At 31.3% G+C, this 15,613-nt stretch overlaps 2 protein-coding genes and 1 pseudogene across 2 annotated transcripts; all 3 read right to left on the bottom strand.

The window, feature by feature from the left end:
• Positions 1-693: 693 nt before the first annotated feature.
• Positions 694-2,341, bottom strand: LOC119674414 (annotated as a pseudogene).
• A 2,131-nt stretch (positions 2,342-4,472) lies between these two features.
• LOC119682972 (probable cytochrome P450 6a13) lies at positions 4,473-6,172 on the bottom strand. The gene is made up of 2 exons (XM_038096556.1): positions 5,099-6,172; positions 4,473-5,030 (listed from the first exon to the last, which is right to left on the bottom strand). The coding sequence occupies exons 1-2, from the start codon at positions 5,988-5,990 to the stop codon at positions 4,612-4,614; spliced, it is 1,311 nt and encodes a 436-aa protein (XP_037952484.1). The 5' UTR covers positions 5,991-6,172; the 3' UTR covers positions 4,473-4,611.
• Positions 6,173-8,883: 2,711 nt separating this feature from the next.
• Positions 8,884-10,313, bottom strand: LOC119674413 (cytochrome P450 6a8-like). Its single transcript, XM_038085552.1, has 2 exons — positions 9,377-10,313; positions 8,884-9,308 (listed from the first exon to the last, which is right to left on the bottom strand). The coding sequence occupies exons 1-2, from the start codon at positions 10,311-10,313 to the stop codon at positions 8,884-8,886; spliced, it is 1,362 nt and encodes a 453-aa protein (XP_037941480.1).
• Between the last annotated feature and the right edge of the window lie 5,300 nt (positions 10,314-15,613).

Genomic DNA, 15,613 nt, shown 5'->3' with positions numbered 1-15,613 from the left:
CGATCCAGGTATCCAAATCGGTTCAGGTATCTTTAAGTAATTTGCTTACCAGCATAAAACACTTCATTTTTATTGCCTAGATTAGTACTTCCCATTAATGTTAAAATTTATATGATATTGCGGTATTATTAGGGGTAGTATATACCACACTGATACGATATCAATGCGATAGTCAAAAAAAACACAGTGGATACGATATACTATCGATACCTTATTTATCTGCGCAACATGACAACACACATTGCACCGATATATATATATATATAATTTTATCTGCGTCTTTATTGTTGTTATGATATATTGCCATAGTGAATTTTTTGCGTATACTTACCCCAATCTCTAAATCTTTTTATTAGGTATAGTGTTACAATTACTGGGAAAATATAATAAGGTTTTCTATGCAAAAATTACCAATTTGTATTAATTTCAGAGTATTTGCAGTCAACATTACTATTACTACTACCACGTAATAACTATCTATAATAACGTAATATCTAATCTAATATAACTATAATTTTGTATTGAATTCCAAAGTTTGTAATAAAAACCAAACTGAATTCGCAAATCCAATTACTTTTCTTATAACTTATTTTTACAATAAATAATAAAGTGCATGATATAATAATAACTAAAAACTTAATGAAACCTGTATTTAATTAAAACAAACACAAATTAACTACGTTAACGATTTTCATTATAATATAGTTAATAGATGTGGAAACTAAGTTTCACCGCACACACTCTTGCTACAAGCACATTGTGAGCACTATCAACAAATCTTTTCAGTTTTCAAATAAATTCCATTATTACTACCCATAAAATATTTCTTTGGATTGTATTGGAGAGGATTTTCAGTTTTCTTCGTAGGCAATATACGATAATTCCGCAATATCATTACCAAACCGATCATAATAACCAATCTACTAAATCTATTACCAATACAAAAACGAGGTCCATCGCCAAAGGGTATATATGTAAGACATTGAGTTACGTTTTTCCACTTCCGATGGAGAAAATCGTTCTGGATTAAACTCTTCTGGGTTTGGAAATAATTCAGGATCATGATGCAATGCATCAATAGGTATCAGTACTTCCATACCTTTTTCAATCACATGATTTGTATTCGGTATAACATAATCCTTAATTGCTCTGCGTAATGTAAATGGTACAATAGAGTACTTTCGCATAGTTTCTATATAAAAAAGTTATTTCAATATAGTATCCTTTTTTCGTTTAAATATATCTAATTTTAATATTTACCATTTAAAACCTTTTCCATATATTTCATTTCATTCATTGCTTCATATGTAAATTTTCCTTCATAACGTGCAAGTACTTCCATAATTTCCTCTCTAAGTTTATTTTGGACCATTTGATTCAGAGCCAATTCATATAGACAAAAACTCATTGTACATGAACTCGTTTCAAATCCGGCAGTGAAAAATACATATGCTTGTGCTGTTATCTGCTCCATAGTTATAGGATCTGCCGTTTCTGAATTTTTTAAATCTATAAGCAGGTTTAAGAAGTCCTTTCGTTGTGTTCCAGTCTTCTCACGATATGTTACAGTTTCACGAACAATTCTTAAAAAAAATTCTCCAACATCATCGAAATGGAATTTCATACCCAATTTTCTTGCCAAATCCGGATAAGAAACTATAAACGAGTGCACAAACCAATTGTGTCGGTAACGGAATCCTTTTATACCCATCACCTTGAATTCTGCTTCAGGATTCTTGAGACTATTACAACTTAAACCGAAAGCAACACTACCGATGACATCTACTGCATATCGTGCTATTAAATCTTCAAACTCAATACCCATTTCAAATGAACCGGACTCATGTGCATCTCTCATAACTTCAACTAATTGGGTGGCAACATCAACCACAGTTGGAAACATAAATTTCATTTTTCCCGCAGTAAAGGTTGGAGTAAGTTTAACACGCATATTTCGCCATTTTTCATAATCCAAATGCAATATACTTGCTGATATCGGATCATCCTTCTCATTATAGTAAGTTCCACGATTGGGAAAGTACTCAAAATCCTTGATGAGTACATTTTTTATAAGCTCCAAATCAAGTATGAATATAGAACGTCGTATAAACAGATATAAACCAACATATTTTGCTTTTCCTTTGTATTTCATATAAAAATCGCGAAATATAAGATATAGTGGTTTGGAACGCCTCAACTCTCGAAAATTACCAAAGACAAGTTCCGGTTTATCGTGCAAAATACCACGTTCTGCGAAATAGGAATATCTTTTACGTAGTATAAGATAAATTCCTAAAAGGAAACAAATAGTCGAATAAATCGAGACTAAAAGAAAATCCATAATAATATTGTGCTAATAGAATATCCATATAAAGACTGATGTGGCATGGGCAGTCGAAATATGTTATATACTACAAAATAGGTACTATGAAAATAAATTAACGCCAACAAATGTTATTTTTTAATTAAAACCAATTACAGTTTTTTTAAAAAAATTTAATTAAATCTTTGTTTTATATTTGTACTGTGACGATAATAATAGCCACTAATTTATCTTAAGTATTAAGTGCGCTAATCTATTTATTTTAAATCCTTGCTTTTTTATATGGCATGCCTTTATTATAAACTTGGTTGAGTGTTTTCACATATCATTAAAGTGGGTTAGTATAGCTACTTCTAACAAACTAGAATAATTACCCAGAGAAACATATGAACACCGACTCAGTTTGCAATCGTAGAAGAGGTGTTTGAAAACTAATTAATTTAAAAAAAAAACAATGCACTTTATCAAGTGTAACATAGGTACAGAAAGCGTTTTGCGATTCGACACTGCTTATATATGCATAAATATTCTTTGTGTTTAAATTATATAGAGATTATATCACAATATTTTTACTTTTATTAAGAGTACGTAATATGAACTTAATAGTGACTTAGAAAACAAAGTTTATTGATTAGATTATGCTGGCAGGCCAAAAATGCCACGCATATATCATTAAGGTCCATTGCAATACCAGATCAGAGTCTTATTTTAGCGATTGTGTACATCACTTAGGATGCGCATTTCGTTAGCAAATTTTTTAGGCTTCTAACAGAAACCTTGGATATGTGCTTCAGTCCTGTAAAACTGAATGCCCCCAAGTATTTTTGTCGAGTTCTTGAGAGAGCCAGGCAATTACACAGTAGATACTCCAGAGTTTCCTTTGCATCCGACTCGTTGCATTTCCTACAAGCATCGCTGTGAGTTAGGTTTTGTTTTTGGGCATGTGATGCGACCAGACAGTGACCTGTCAACACACCAATTAATGTTCTGCAGTTCCTTCGGTTAGACGATATAACATCCTTGGTGTACTAATCTAATCTATTCATTGGATCCTTGTTTAAATGTAGTAAAGTAAGAAAAGCAATCCTCAATGAGTTTCAGCTTATCTCAGTTCATCAAACATACGCGTCAATTTATCCAATAATGCAGATATTGTTATATATTTTCAAAACAAATATTGATAACGTTAAGGCTACTTGCAAAAATCTGTAAAGTTTTGTATAATTTAGTCAAAAATTTGGATTTTTTAACATAATCAGAGTTTCTTATAATATTTTAAAGTTTTGTGATTTGCACAACACACTATCTATTTTCACAGAATACAAACTATAACCGTCTTTCTATACGCTCACCGATATGAATGTAATATATCTAAAATATTGATGGATTTTAGTTTTAATTTCGACACATCTCAGTAGTCCATAATTTGCCATACTCTCTTGCAAAACATCATCAAATAAGTCACATTTGTAACAACGACTTTATACAGTGTATAAGAAAAACGTGATGCATTAATTCATCATCGAAATTGAGATTGTAATGTACCACCCTGAACCTAAATTATAGTACATTATCATTGCAACGTTCTAAACAAATGTAAAGTCAAAATTTGTAGAAATCGATATAGTCTAGGAAAGAAAAAATTTTTTTCCATTAAGACCTGCTCACACAGTTCAGAAACTCAATTTGCTACAACAACCACTCTTTTCACAGATCTTTTAGCTCCTCTTAAAAATCTCTAAAAGAAAAGACAATTTCATCAAACAAAGAGGTTATAGTGGCTATACTTCACTAATAGTGAATTCCAGAAATGGTATACGAAAATTAAAGAAAGAATGGAATAAATGCATTGCCACTGACGGAAATGAGTCTCCTTTCAATTTCAGTTCCTGTCACAAAACCAGCGACTGTTAACATGAAAGTTAAGGAGGGAACAAAAGCTTATGATATAATCAGAAACAAAACCAAAAAAGTTCAAAATCTGGCCTGGAACTAATATGTTAAGACGTTCACTACAACAGAAATAACAAAGTACTGAAGTATTTACTAACAACCGAAGCCTTAAAAAAATAAACAATAATAAAAATTTAAGGAAATGAAATTATATAAATAAACGATTTATTTGCAAGTATAAAAAAAAATACACAAATTTACAAACAAAATTTTTATTAGGACAGTACATGCATCCTGCAAAGGTTTATTGAAGAGGATACTTTTATAAAATTTTTATTATAATACAACATTAACATAAACTTAACAGAATACAGTCTTGCATCCACCCTTTAAATTTAAGAAATTTTCTCGGTTCTCAAATAAATTCCATTTCTACTACCCATGAAAAATTTACGAAGGCTAAATTGAAGAGGAATTTCAGTTTTCTTCGTTGGCAAAATACGATAATTCTGCAATATCATTACCAAACCAATCATAATAACCAATCTACTAAACCTAATGCCAATACAAATACGAGGTCCATCGCCAAAGGGTATATAAGACATTGAGTTACGTTTTTCCACTTCCGATGCAGAAAATCGTTCTGGATCGAATACTTCTGGATTTGGAAAATATTCTGGATCATAATGCAATGCATCGATAGGTATCACTACATCCATACCTTTTTCAATCACATGATTTGTATTCGGTATAACATAATCCTTAATTGCTCTGCGTAATGTAAATGGTACAATAGAATACTTTCGCATAGTTTCTATTTAAAAAAATTATTTCAATATAGTATCCTTTTTTCATTTAAATATATCTAATTTTAATATTTACCATTTAAAACCTTTTCCATATATTTCATTTCATTCATTGCTTCATATGTAAATTTTCCTTTATAACGTGCAAGTACTTCCATAATTTCCTCTCTAAGTTTATTCTGTACCATTTGATTCAGAGCTAATTCATATAGACAAAAACTCATTGTACATGAACTCGTTTCAAATCCGGCAGTGAAAAATACATATGCTTGTGCTGTTATCTGCTCCATTGTTATAGGATCTGCCGTATCTGAATTTTTTAAATCTATAAGCAGGTTTAAGAAGTCCTTTCGTTGTGTTCCAGTCTTCTCACGATATGTTACAGTTTCACGAACAATTCGTAAAAAAAATTCGCCAACATCATCGAAATGATATTTCACACCTAATTTTCTTGCTAAATTCGGATATGAGTTCATAAATGAGTGCACTAACCAATTATGTTTGCAAGGAAAACCTTTTTCACCCATCTTTTTAAATTCTGCTTCAGGATTCTTGAGACTATTACAATTTAAACCGAAAGCAACACTTCCAATGACATCTACTGCATATCGTGCTATTATATCTTCAAACTCAATACCCATTTCAAATGAACCGGATTCATGTGCATCTCTCATAACTTCAACTAATTGGGTGGCAACATCAACCACAGTTGGAAACATAAATTTCATTTTTCCCGAAGTAAAGGTTGGAGTAAGTTTAACACGCATATTTCGCCATTTTTCATAATCCAAATGCATTATACTTGCTGATATCGGATCATCCTTCTCATTATAATAAGTTCCACGATTGGGAAAATACTCATAATCCTTGATAAGCACATTTTTTATAAGTTCCAAATCAAGTATAAGTATTGTACGTCGTATAAATAGATAAAAACCAACATATTTTGCTTTTCCTTTGTATTTCATATAATATTCCCGAACAATAATAAAAAGGGCCTTAGTACGTCCGAACTCGCGAATATTGCCAAAAATAAGTTCCGGTTTATCGTGCAAAACACCACGATCTGCCCAATAGGAATATCTCCGACGTAGTATTAGATAAGCTCCTAAGAGGATTAAAGCAATTGAATAAATTGAGACTAAAAGAAAATCCATAATAATATTGTGCTAATAGAATATCCATATAAAGACTGATTTGGCATACGTAGTTGGAATATTTTATATACCTAATGCAGTAATTGGAAACATAAATTCGTGCCAGCAAATATAAGTTTTTAATTGAAAGCAATTAGCTTTAAAAAGTAAGTATAAAAGTTTTTTAATACAATTTAATTATACTTGTGTTTTATATGGGTAGTACAATTGTTATTATAGCCAGTACTTTATCTTAAGTATTAAGTGCTCTAATTCATCAAGTCTAAATTCTTCTTTTTTATACATATGTATCTATAAATCAAACTGCTTGAGCGTTTTAATACTATTATGAACACTACTATTGGCCAGCTAGAAATTGCACAAAACCAGGTTCTGAGAAGACTTTTCAAAGTACCATGGTACGTTAGGACGAATGACATCTTCAGGGACCTCATCAAAAAATACATAAAGGATAGAGTCCTGAAATTATTTATGAAAACTGACAGACTTACCAACACCGCGTTATCAAATCTCAGAATGGTTACAGTTTCCTCGGGGAGGTATGCAGATCTGAGGTCAATTATTATTTAGTTTGATTAAATGATAAACAATAATCCAGTCAAGACGTAAAGATGAGTTTTGAAAATACCTCGAATTAAGAAAGAGTATAAGTGCTCAAGCTTTCAGTTGTAAGCAATTAAGTTTTTCAATTACAAAATCTAGTTCTCCAAATCTATAACAGTGGATCTATTAAATAGACGGTTGAAGAAACTTGCCAAGGAAAGTGTGATGATGGCACTCGCGGAACCAATCATGAAATATTAGCTAAGTACTAAAAGTGAAAATAAAAAAAAGTTTTCATATACTTTATTTGTAACGATCCTAGACACATGTGCCACGACTGCAGTCTGCGAGTACAGCGTGCACGCTCCAGTTCTCAATCAAAAAAAAAAATCAGAACCAGTAGAATGTATTAACGAGGATAATATGTAACGCAAACGAAACAGGTGCGGAACAACCTGACCATCAACTGAAAAATTAACGAGTCACAGATTTATGATTCCAGAGACTATGCATCTTATTTAATAATAAATATAATGCCATTCGTTTAGCATTAGGGTTTAAACAGCAACTCAATAAATTGAGAAAATTCACAAAAGTAACTAAAACTTGATTTTATCGTAGCCGATATTATCGATGACATCATTATTTTCGTAGAGTTTATGATCGCACATGACCTTACGTTGGTCTTAAGTCAAAGCATACAACCTTACAGGGTTATTGAATATTCATTTAATGTTGGCTATGATCGAGTCGTTAGTGTAGTAAAGGTTTGATTGTGCCAACATCAGTAGATATTCACTTGCGAATTTCATCATAGTAACATTTACGAAAAATTGATGAATTCTAAAAAGGTTCCAGCAATGGTAAAAATATCTCAAATGAAATCAGTTGCGTATTTAAGGGGTTGAATGAAAGGACAGATCATGACAATATAATACATAATACAAAAATCAAGTGAACTGCAAAAACACCATCAAAAAAAAATATTTTCTAGTATATGGCTTTCCTTGTCACAAGCACTGTTACTATTATGTCATATTATTATTTTAGGTATAATTACTAACATTATTAACATTATTAGTAGAGCTACCAATCTATCCAGTAGTGCACACAACATATTTTGGTTAAGAAAAGCCATATAGAAAAACTCTAATCATTTTAGGCCTAACTGATGCATACTGAAGTTACATATTTATACTAGGGTACGATTCCAGATCAGAAAGTTACAAATCGTGGTCACTAAGTTTAGTTAATTACTAGTACAACAAAGACTTTTAGACCAGATTGAAATAGATGGTTTTGGTTTTATTCAAGTTTATATACTTTTCTTTCAAGAATGTTTCATTCTTGATAATCACTGGTTGTTTGGCAGACTTCTTTTTCACTAGAGCACTGCGATGTTTACTAAAGAGGCTTAACCAACTTTTTTCCTTTGTTAGATGGATGACAGCAGGATGACTAATTTATTTCAATGGGGCCGTCTAGCGAAAGTTGCTCTTATCTCTTACCTACTGGATTATGTTCTGGTTTATGAAATCTCTGTCACGCATACTTACTTCAAAAGAGTGCAATTCTGACAATTGATAGATATTCTTTCCATTGATATATATATGTCATAGTGTACCACCTGTATCTATTTTAAAACATCACATTTCTTTTTTTTTTATTTCTACATATGAAGAGTGTAAAGGATTATATTCAAATTGGTGATTTTGAATTCATAAGTATTATATATTGCTATTGTCAACTGTTATATTTACTTATTTTTATTTAAGTTTTATATAATAAAACCATATTATAAATATAGATAACTGCGACTGATGGTAGACATTGTCATCATATGCTTATACGCATATAAACAATATAACTACGACTATCCTTCAATATAATATGTAACAGAATATGGATCATTAAAGAAAACCAAATACTTGAATAAATACCATAAACATTTATAACGATTTATATTGTAAATTAACATGAACACATGTGATATATAGCATGAAAGGTAAGGCAATATTTATCAACACAATGCATACATATAATTATTTGTTATATCTTTGTGAAAACTTTAGAAATAGAATTGTTTCGTTTTTTAAATTAACTCCTCCTTAATATAACATTCGAATGAATTTTGTAAGAAAATATTTTACCCATTCACTCTTTAATTTCGACAAATCTTTTCAGTTTTCAAGTAAATTCCATTTTTACTACCCATAAAATATTTCTTTGGATTGTATTGAAGAGGATTTTCAGTTTTCTTTGTAGGCAATATACGATAATTCCGCAATATCATTACTAAACCGATCATAATAACCAATCTACTAAACCTAATACCAATACAAATATGAGGTCCATCGCCAAAGGGTATATAAGACATTGAGTTACATTTTTCCACTTCCGATGGAGAAAATCGTTCTGGATTAAACTCTTCTGGGTTTGGAAATAATTCAGGATCATGATGCAATGCATCGATAGGTATCACTACATCCATACCTTTTTCAATCACATGATTTGTATTCGGTATAACATAATCCTTAATTGCTCTGCGTAATGTAAATGGTACAATAGAATACTTTCGCATAGTTTCTATTTAAAAAAATTATTTCAATATAGTATCCTTTTTTCATTTAAATATATCTAATTTTAATATTTACCATTTAAAACCTTTTCCATATATTTCATTTCATTCATTGCTTCATATGTAAATTTTCCTTTATAACGTGCAAGTACTTCCATAATTTCCTCTCTAAGTTTATTCTGTACCATTTGATTCAGAGCTAATTCATATAGACAAAAACTCATTGTACATGAACTCGTTTCAAATCCGGCAGTGAAAAATACATATGCTTGTGCTGTTATCTGCTCCATTGTTATAGGATCTGCCGTATCTGAATTTTTTAAATCTATAAGCAGGTTTAAGAAATCCTTTCGTTGTGTTCCACTTTTTTCACGATATGTTACAGTTTCACGAACAATTCGTAAAAAAAATTCTCCAACATCATCGAAATGGAACTTCATACCCAATTTTCTTGCCAAATCCGGATAAGAAACTATAAACGAGTGCACAAACCAATTGTGTCGGTAACGGAATCCTTTTATACCCATCACCTTGAATTCTGCTTCAGGATTCTTGAGACTATTACAACTTAAACCGAAAGCAACACTTCCGATGACATCTACTGCATATCGTGCTATTATATCTTCAAACTCAACACCCATTTCAAATGAACCGGATTCATGTGCATCTCTCATAACTTCAACTAATTGGGTGGCAACATCAACTACAGTTGGAAACATAAATTTCATTTTTCCCGAAGTAAAGGTTGGAGTAAGTTTAACACGCATATTTCGCCATTTTTCATAATCCAAATGCATTATACTTGCTGATATCGGATCATCCTTCTCATTATAATAAGTTCCACGATTGGGAAAGTACTCAAAATCCTTGATGAGTACATTTTTTATAAGTTCCAAATCGAGTATGATGATAAAAGACCGTAAAAATAGATAATAACCAACATATTTTGCTTTTCCTTTGTATTTCTTGTAATATTCTCGTATAACTAGAAACATTGGGTTGGAACGCCTCATTTCGCGAAAATTTCCGAAGATAAGTTCCGGTTTATCATGCAAAATACCACGTTCTGCGAAATAGGAATATCTCTTACGTAACATAAGATAAATTCCTAGGAGGATAAATGCAATCGAATAAATTAAGACTAAGAGGAATTCTATAGTAATGTTTTGCAAATAGATTAACTAAACGAGGACTGATGGTGTGTAGACAGTTGAAGTACTTATAAGCGTTAAAGATGTGATTATAACATCAATTATAAGCAATTAAGAGTAAAAACTATTAATGTTTTTATGAAACAATTATTTTAGATTTGTATATAGTGGAACTACTGTATATGGCACTACACCTTAAGAATATGAATTAAGCATTGTTCAGATGTAGTTTATATTGCTAATTGATTGCTAATATAGACTAATACTGATTTTCTGAAAATGTGGGAGACTTATGCACATATTCATCATCCTTTTAAAGCACGGTTTATAAATTTAAAATATTAATGTCAATTTTAATGTGATACTAAATTAACTGAACATAATCGAAACCACATAGCCACTTTGAAATAAAGTTTTTATAGAATGTTATAGATTTGACCTCTGTTTAATGATACAAATATAGGAATAAGCAGTCGTGCATGAGTTGTAATATATTAAAGGTTTTGAAAAGAATTTTGTGGTATATTTGAATAATGTCTAAGATATTTCTTAAAGCCTGCAAACTTTTATTTGGAACCAAACACGACCATTTGAAAAAATCAAATCATACTACGTATTTCTGATAAATGTACATTATACCTAGGAATTTTAAAAGTTGATTACAAAAATGGGTTGGAATATCGATGACTTATGTGATTAATCAAGAACGATTTAGTAAAAACTCGAGCCATTTCATTGTAGCAAGCAATACTTTCTCTTAAGTTTTAGGTTTCAAAAAACTGCAAAAAATGAGTATCCTCTTCTCTGATACTCCAAAAGTAACACGAACTCCACTTTCTTAATAACATCTGCAACGTTTTCGAAATAATATGGGTATTTTCGTGCATCATTTCTTTAAAAGTGTATCTTTTTTACAAGAAATTTCTTCTTAAAGTAATACATGATGCAATAATCAGGTAAAAACAAAAAGAAAAAAAAATCGATAATATATTATAAACCGAATATATTATATATGATGATGTCACATTAAGCTAGTATAACCTTTCATTTTAGTCTGGATACCATAGAACCAGGAAGCAACGGTTGCGCCATTGGATTCCGATACTTATACAAATATGTTTTTTTTTGGCAGAATGAAACTTTAACTTCTGTGCTTTAGGAATTCTAAATATTTACGGGTAAATATATTCGAGTTTATGATACCACAAATCTCTGGTTATTTGTCTAAGTAATATATTTTGTATTCTCTGTATTTTCTTATTGTGAAATGAGTACACCAAGTTCCATAGTTTAATACCATATACCCAGATAAGTTTGTATCAATTATTAATTAATAATTGAATTGTTAATTAGAATCTTATTTAAAAAGTTTAGTTTCAAATTCCTGTTAATAATTTTTTTACTCTCCATTTGCTTAGTCTATCTAAATCTTTTGCCAAGATGAATGCGAACATTTTCACATCGTTTAATTAGGGTTAATAATTTTCTTATTGAACATAGCAAAAGGACTCGTTTCCTTGCGCCGCGTAAAAGAGTCCTGCAAACTTTGATGTGTCATGTCTTTTTTCATGGTAGTTCCATATCCTGTTCCATATATATTTTTTTAATAATCAATATTTAGAAATTGACATCAAGTACTTCATATCAAAAGAAATGTAGGTAGATAGCATTTCTTTCACAGACATAGCAGAATTTAGATACAATTCCTACTGTAGAGAACTTTGCTATTATATTAACAGCTGCTACTGTTGCTACATTTGTTGTAGTTGCTGCTCTTGGTTCAACTATTGTTAACCTCCACCTTCCGGTAGCGAACGATCAATTATAATATATAATTATAATTAAATAATTAATAAATGTTATTAAAAAAATTGTGTTATGTTTTAAACTAGCTGTAATTATAAATTTCATAATTATACGATGCAATTACTTTTTATTTGCACGTAGTTCTAAATCATGCTTATAAAATTATATATCGAAAGCTTTAATAAACTCAGTTATATATACAGTCATACAGATGACATTACCATCATCTTCGCAAGGAAATTTTGCAAAGCCTTATCTGAAATCAACAAAAAAATAATTGAAATTCAAACTGCCAATTATTGGGGTACTCCTCAGTATTGGAAATACAAATGTTATTTTTCTACAAGTGAAGGTTAGATTGGGTCCCTTGAAATTCCTTTTGAGGCGAAAGGAAGTGAACAAACAAGGTAAAGTTTTGGATTGAATTTAACTTGGTAAATATCAGCAGGATTCATGTAACTGTTCTCTCCAAGTTTATATACAGCCTCCAAACAAAGAGTCATCCTCAGTTTACTGTTGGTGACACATGCAAACATTATAAGGAACACGATTTAAGAATAAGTACCTGGAAAGTCCGAACTCTTTACAAAGAAGATCCAACTATACAGGTAGCTAACGTTCCCACGAAACATTAGGCGATAATATCACCCACCAGAAAATGCGATGGACGGAACAAGGATGCTCTAAACGAGAACGTTGTGATATCTACTACGGACCACGCAACAACAAAACCAAGAAACTTTCTACAGGTGTTATTACTGAACAGCTTCAATAAGCATATGAACGCTGTCGGAAAGTTCAGTCTTCATACGAAAATTTTTAATAATTGAATAAAGTTGATTGATTTCAGTAGTACCAGATTCCAGTATCTCAACATACCTAAAGCAACATGGGCATCACCAGATCAAAACACGAAATCACAAATTGATCACATTGCGATAGACGGAAGACATGCTAGCAGTGTCTTGAATGTACGCATCATCCGAAGATCCAACATCGACTTGGATAATTGTCTTGTTGCAATCAAGATTCGCACACGTCTATGTGCGATGAGAATAAACATCACAATACGAGAATATACACAGCGAAAGCTAGAAGACAGAAAGGTATTTGATTTGGTACCCGCTGGTGGAAATCGCTTTAGAGGACGTCCGCATCGAATTGGAAGCGCTTGGTACTACCAACTAGCGATAGCAAGCCACTGAACGGGCTCGCTGACCTTTACTTAACTAAGTAAGTAAAGGTCAGATTAAATTTTATATCCATTCTTCGCTATTAAAGACTATTCTTATTATTAAAATTCAATACGGTTTATATGAAACGTATTATATTTCATTTCATTCATTACTTCATATCTAAATTTTCCTTCATTATATATTCTCTTCTCTAAATTTATTCTGTACTATATGACTTAATTATATATTGGTTAACTCATTGTATATTTCGTATTCAAACAGTTATTTCGAAAAATACAGATTTTTTACCTCTTTTTCGGAGTTCTTGAAACTATTGCAATTAAATCCGAAACCAATATTTCTGATCAAATCCATACTATATTCTGCATAAATACTGTGACATTCCATATTTAATCTTAATATTAATATGAATATTATTCACGTGCATCCCTCACAATTGAAACATTAATTTCATTTTTCCCGAAATAAATATAGAAGTAAGTCAATGCGTATATTTCACCATTTTATCTTGATGAACTAGTTTTGCTAATATCGGATTATATCGAAGACCTTAACGTTTTTTATGAACTCAAAATCAAGCAGGTGATATATATAGATAACAACCAACATATTTGGCCTCTCGTTTATGCATTATTTTTAAATTATCAAAAAAACTAGAACTGCTAAAGCTAGAGTCCCCCTTCCAGGAAAACAATTCTGTTAGATCAATGAGAGAATACATTGAATCTTCTCTTAACCAATGATGGACTCTGGCACATAAGTTGAAGTACAGTTTCGTTTTCATCAACAAATCCACAAATGTTATTATGGGGTAGACCGAATCGCATAGCTTGTCTTTCTAGTCTACAATTATCTGTCAGCACCAGACCTGCGCTGCAGGTTACGCTTTAGTTGCTTTTACTTTTCTTAATCATGTCGACTTTGAGCCATATCGATCTTGCGATCGAAATCTGCATAAGTTATTTTAGTTATTATCAGTTTTAGCTATTATCAATTAAATTTTTTTATCTAGGTTTAAATTTACTTAGTATATTAACTAAATGAATTGAAACTATAAACTTAATGAAGATATTTAATACAGTTACATTACATATGATCTAATCCGATATTTTAATCAAATCATTCCCTAACGTGTCAATTTGTGGTCTTAGAAGGTTTACCTTCTGCTCAAAAAGTATCCGGATTTTTTGTTTGTTAACTACTCCTTAAGTAATAAACCTTTTTCAAAAAACCCCCTTTCTTGACATATGGTACAATATTGAGCGCCATCTGTCCATTAGTTTGTTTACATCAGCTGTTAATGTGAGACTACCTCAAGTGCATTTAGCGATTTTTACTATGGAAAATTCTTGTTGTACGCGATTTTTTGACCAAACACGGCACCACTGTCATCGCTCAGGCAGCATATTCGCCAGATCTGGCGCCGTGCGACTTTCTCCTCTTCCCAAAACTCAAATTGCCCCTTCGTGGTAAGCGTTTTGAGTCGATTGAATCGGTAAAAGAGAATTCGCCGAAGGAACTAAAAGTCATACCTGCACGGACCTTCACGAAAAGTGTATCAAAGATTGGGTTAAGCGTTGGCATATGTGTATCGCTTCAGAAGGAGCATATTTTAACGCAGATAAAATAAATTTGGAATAAAATTTGAATTTGTGTTTTATATACAAAATCCGGGTAGTTTTTGAGCTGGAGGTACACTAATTTTTCTACTGCTTTTTTAGTTCAGTGTTTACTACTTTTTCAGTTCAGTGTTTACACATATAAAAAATTTGTTTGCGATTGTCACCGTTAAACTAATTAGTAGTGCAAAGTTTTCATTTCACCTGAGAGTGGCACTTACTAAGTCTTTGCATATAAACCTATTTTGAGTATTTTAGACCAAATACTTTAGAGAAAATTGTGGAAAGTACTTACTACTTTACCACTTTACGATATTTGCGGAATAAAATGTTTCCTTGAATCTCGTCAAAAAAGTGCTAATAACGCCCATGTTGGATATTCGCACTGCATTTTCAAGCAGTGGAGACCTTTATATGCGACATAGAAAATAAAATAATTTTTGATCAAAGTGAAAGAAGAAAAATTTATAGAAAGAAAAAACATGCGTGAAAGGAAGAAAAAAATGGGCAGAAAGGTGAAAAAAAATACCGCTGCGAAATA

This window comes from Teleopsis dalmanni, chromosome 2, assembly GCF_002237135.1.
Source record: "Teleopsis dalmanni isolate 2A chromosome 2, ASM223713v2, whole genome shotgun sequence".
In the NCBI taxonomy this organism is placed as follows: Eukaryota; Metazoa; Arthropoda; class Insecta; order Diptera; family Diopsidae; genus Teleopsis; species Teleopsis dalmanni.
This window is presented reverse-complemented; position numbering and strand designations above follow the sequence as displayed.

Bases quoted from the DNA above. Each gene is read 5' to 3' on its own strand.
- LOC119682972 (XM_038096556.1), bottom strand. From the start codon at position 5,990: ATGAAATACAAAGGAAAAGCAAAATATGTTGGTTTTTATCTATTTATA. The intron at 5,031-5,098 runs GTAAATATTAAA...TTTTTTAAATAG, and splicing joins TATGGAAAAGGTTTTAAATG to AAACTATGCGAAAGTATTCT.
- LOC119674413 (XM_038085552.1), bottom strand. From the start codon at position 10,313: ATGAGGCGTTCCAACCCAATGTTTCTAGTTATACGAGAATATTACAAG. The intron at 9,309-9,376 runs GTAAATATTAAA...TTTTTTAAATAG, and splicing joins TATGGAAAAGGTTTTAAATG to AAACTATGCGAAAGTATTCT.